The sequence below is a fragment of the Penaeus chinensis genome, chromosome 42 (genome assembly GCF_019202785.1).
Source record: "Penaeus chinensis breed Huanghai No. 1 chromosome 42, ASM1920278v2, whole genome shotgun sequence".
In the NCBI taxonomy this organism is placed as follows: Eukaryota; Metazoa; Arthropoda; class Malacostraca; order Decapoda; family Penaeidae; genus Penaeus; species Penaeus chinensis.
The window spans coordinates 16,584,143-16,589,142 of NC_061860.1; the positions used below are offsets into that span (position 1 = coordinate 16,584,143).

A 5,000-nucleotide genomic window follows, 5' to 3' on the forward strand; every position below is an offset into this window, starting at 1 on the left:
AAGCACCCATCTTGATCTCATTTGCCAATTACAGCAAAAAGAGCCTTGCACACTTCAATAAAATACTCTTAGGTTACAAGCTTTAGAAAAAACAATGGAAGCAATTTTCAGAAAACAGCAGAAAAAGATACTCCACTGAAAGTTATATATATATCATTTCATAAAAAGTTATTGGTTAAATTTAATATAGTTACCCTCTCAATAACTATTCTCTATGATCAATAACCAACACATTTTCTAAAATTTAGAGGGAAACTAATGAAAATGGCATATTAGATTAAGATGCAAAAAGTGTTCATAAATTAAAATAGGATGTCATGTTTGTTTGTCACGAGAAAATATAATTGCAAACAACCAAAACGCCAAGACAAGTTTTTTTTAACTAAAATAATTTCATTATAAGGAATTTATTACTATGTGATGCAAGATAAACTTAGTTATAAGTGTTATAGGAGCAGTGTAAAGTGTATTACTGTCTATATCAGAGATAACTGTAACTTGCAGTCTCTCACATAAAGCAACACTGCATCATTAACTGTTTTCTTTTCAACAGCATGCCATGTTTTCCTTAGCCTTTATTATTTTCTTGGTTGTACTGACATTTTGTATACAGTTCTATACCTAATTTTAAAATATTATTATTGACAAAGAAATCAATTTTGAGATCACAGAATAAGGTTAAAATCAATCAAAGGTCACAGTTATGAATATAATAGTAATAGTAAAACAAGCACAACAACATCAAAAATTATAACAGTAATAGTAATAGTAAAATTAACAGTAATGATGAAAATGATAATGCTAATAATGATGATAATAATCAGCCTCATAATATTAACAATGTCACCAACAACAATAATAATAATAACAATAACAATAGAAGTAATAATAATCATCATTCTCATTATTGCCATTATCATCAACAACAATTACACTATTAAAGATAACAACTTCAAGCAATAACAGTAAACAAACAATATGAATAATTAAGCGCAGTGCCCTACCTCATGCGGACTATGATCATACGACTTCTTGACCATGGGCTGCTGCCGATCAGCTTTCTCATTCCCAGCTTCATTCATGTGAATGATTGATGACACAGATGAACGAGCACGTACGCGTGGCCTCCTGTAAGCACTAGGGTCTTCAAACCTGTGGCCTGTTTGTGTGAAAAGAGAGGCAAGGTTAATGATTTGGGCTTTGTCATTATACAATCAGACTGTTGTGACAAGAGGAAGCAGGGAGGGAAGTAAAGAGAAAGAGGGGGAGGAGGAGGGGGAGGGATAGGAAAAGATTTTGATACGATTCTAAGATCTGTTTACAAAACAATTCACATGTCCTGCAAATAGCCAGAGACAGAGAACAAAACCTCATTTATCTGAATTAATTTAAGCTGTGGAGTGATAGGCAAAGCTCTGTCTGGAGACTGTTAGAGTAAGTCATAGCTCAGGCTGTGTCAAATTCATTTTTCTCTATTTTTTAACAGTTGATATCCTGAATGCTTCTTTTCAACTTCTCAAAAATATTAAAACAAATAACATGTAACAGCTGCACACCACAAGAAGGAATCTAATAAGGTAAATGCACACTCCAGGAGTTAAAAGGGCCATCAAACATTAAATAAACCTGCCAGAAAAGTGCATACTTTAACTGTCAAACACTAAGGTCTTGAACAGCTTGTGGTGATGTGTTTGGCCAACAAACACATTGCCTAATGTTTGTTTGCCACGAGAAAATATAATTGCAAACACAACCAAAATGCCAAGACATTTTTTTTAACTAAAATAATTTCATTATAAGGAATTTATTACTATGTGATGCAAGATAAACTTAGTTATAGGTGTTATAGGAGCAGTGTAAAGTAACGGCTGGTAATGTATGTTTACTCCTACATTTAAATTCAACTAAGCTTTCTCCCATCTCTGAAATAAACATTGTAGAAACTATCCAGTTTAACTGTGCTTAATGTTTCAATAGAAAGAGAGACTGGATGGACAAGATGAGAGGGGGGAGAGAAAGGGAGGAGAGAGAGAGGAAAAGAGGAGAGACTACAAGAGAGGCTATAAGAGAGACATACTAGAGAAATTGACAGGCAGAGTTAAAGGGAGTAAGGATCGGAGTGTGTGAAAGACTAGGAAAAGGTAACAGACAAGAGCCGAGACAGTAACAAAAAGATAACAAAAAGACACAAAAGATGTATACATAAATACATATAGACAACTAAAATTAATAATAATAATAATAATAATAATAATAAAAAACTTACTTGCAATGTCATCCAAATCATGTTCCTTGAGATAGTCCACCTCCTCATGAAGGGCCTTGGAGGCATATGTCTGCAGTTCATGCTCACTTCCAGCATGACGGCGCCAGGATGGATCCTCCACAGAGTCGCGACGGCGACGGTGGCTTCGCCTGCATGGTCATAGGTTTCAATAATTTATTTCATTATCTCTACTATAGTTAAAAGAATAAATAACTTTGGTCAGAAAATAAATAACAATAACTGAGTCTTTGCAACTACAGAGAAGTTAATGGTTTCCTTGTCTATCCACAACTATCAACAACTACCAGAAAAAAATCAGGTTTATTCACTGACAATAAAAGAATGAGTTAATAACAATCTACAACTACCAAAGAAATAAAAATTTTAATATATACAATTGGGAGACTAAATTAAGATTCATCTTCCTAGCCCCACTACAGAAAAAATAAAACATATTTTACTAAGAATAACTGCAAGCAATGTATACATCTTTTTCAAGTAATAATTACATATTTCCTTAACTTTACACAAAAAATTACTTTCAAAAGTACAGCAATAAAGTAGGTCTCCATTTCATGAAACTCTCACACTTCTCTTCCTTTTCCTTTTATGTAAAAACTCTAATAGCTTAACTTTTCCTCTTTTCTTTCAGTTTAGATAAAGAAAATACTCTGTGATTTTAGTGAGAAATATGTAACATCCTAAAAAAGAAAAAATACATATAAAGTAGAACACAGTAACCAACCACATAACGAGTGGTATAAAATCCTCAAAATTAATAAAATCTTAATTTGCTTCTATTGTATGCAGAATATTATACTATATACTACAAATAAAAACTATAATACAGCCAATAATGTTGCTATATTATATCACCAAGGCCCATAACATCTACTGATATCAGTGAGAGTGAAGTGAGGCTTGACCAGTCTATTGGGTTTTAGTGTAGAGTCAATATCCAAAACTTTTTATCGTTTTCTTTTTTTCTGTACCAAAAGTATTAACAAACAACAAAATCATGCTCATGCTATTCAACACTAATTAACATAAAACTCACTACATCTATATTATCTAAAGAACTAGAAACCATATGTGTAATAAACGCTAAAGGAAATTAGAAAAAATTATATCTATCCACATATTTTTGAGCCAAAGTATTCAAACAGCTGGCATTTTTTTAACACTAAAAAGTTTTAATGGCAAATAGGTACAAATAAAAAATAACTATTTGAACCACCAAACCAATTGCAAAATGGCTTATGATGCATACACTGGGACTACAAATATCAAATAAGCAAAGCAACTAAACATATAAGATAATGGATAAAGGAAATATAATATGAAACTATTCAGCTATACACTATAAATAAGCACTATAATGTAGCAGATTAGGTTGCTATGCTACAGTGATATTGCAATGTCAAAATCAAGGGTCATATGTCAAAGCACTGTTCTCGGTCTCCAATTCATTGGCTGTGACAAAAACATGTAAAAAAATATATAAATAATTATAAAATGCGTATCAACACATTCTTGAAAGCAAACGTGTTATTCTCATTCTGATTCATATCTCTCATGTTAAAGCATGTGTTACCTTATCAAATACAAAGTTGGCTTATGCTCAGCAAACGCTGTATCAGGCTGCCAACTGTAAAATTCATATGTATCACTACTTTCGACAATTGAGTGGACCCTCTTAGTAAGATGTTGAACTTCTTCACTTGTGAAGGTGGTGAACAGATATTTACGGAAAGGATATGGTCTTTTTATTGAATACTTCTTTTCTACCCCATAAATATAATGTGATGTAGTCTCTCATATATAAAATTTGATATAGATTCACATTTGTAAAATGTGAATACAAAGAGAATTGGTAAGAAAGGACAATCACTTCTTTTTAAAGAAAAATCCTGAGTTATCTTTTGTAGACTTTTATGATCCATAAGTTCTACTTAAGAGAGTCCTACTACAGAAATATTAACTTTGCTAAAATTACTGGAAGTAATATATTTTCCTTCAGTGCAAAAATTCACTGTTATGATTTACTTTACATTAACCATCAAAGTAATGCAAGAAAAAAATCAGATTCTGCAATGCACTATAATAGATTTTCAAATAAGATTAATCAAAACAATCAATATGGCATATATCTTACAATCTTCCTTTACATCAACATTTTATAAAATACAGCAAAGCTGTTTCTGAAATAGTGGATGTACTTAGTATGCACCTACATTACAGTTAGGGTGCAGTTTATACTACCTCAAGACATTTCTTCTTTTCTTTCTCCTTTTCCCTATCTTTTCATATAAACAGATTAGGCAATGGAACTTACCTCTTCCGAGGAACTTCTTTGTTTTCCAAATCATGGTTCTCTTCTTCACCTGTGTAACAATGATAAATATTAGCATTTCAGCAAGCAGTTTGGCACGAGAGTACCTTTTACTCATCATGCTCATTCTATTAATAAGTCCAACAGTGAGAGAAAAAAAAATCATTATCTTGAATGTTTCAATGTTTTCACTGTAACTAAGTGTAACAGACTCTAAGTGTAACCAATTCATTTCAAATAGTCCCGTGATTCTGACAATTTTTTGCATTGGTCATCTATAGGTCTGAACATCCCCTATATATGTCCAACAACAAAAGTATGAATATTAAAGTATGAGATTTGTATAAGCATATGAGTAATCAACCTGTACTGTATACACATTGTACAGTAAGACTTATGTAA

General features: G+C 32.0%; 2 protein-coding genes across 5 annotated transcripts in view; one reads left to right on the forward strand and one right to left on the reverse strand.

The window, feature by feature from the left end:
- Positions 1-5,000, forward strand: part of LOC125047756 (anion exchange protein 2-like) — a gene marked incomplete in the record, with an annotated part of 175,022 nt that overhangs the window by 65,047 nt on the left and 104,975 nt on the right.
- Positions 1-5,000, reverse strand: part of LOC125047757 (anion exchange protein 3-like) — a 61,310-nt gene that overhangs the window by 13,871 nt on the left and 42,439 nt on the right. For all 4 annotated transcript variants that reach the window (XM_047646174.1, XM_047646172.1, XM_047646173.1 and 1 more), the window contains exons 8-10: positions 4,602-4,650; positions 2,267-2,415; positions 1,005-1,159 (exon numbers count right to left, since the gene is read on the reverse strand). In XM_047646174.1, coding sequence (XP_047502130.1) covers positions 1,005-1,159; positions 2,267-2,415; positions 4,602-4,650 — 353 coding nt within the window. The remainder of the gene's footprint in view (positions 1-1,004; positions 1,160-2,266; positions 2,416-4,601; positions 4,651-5,000) is intronic.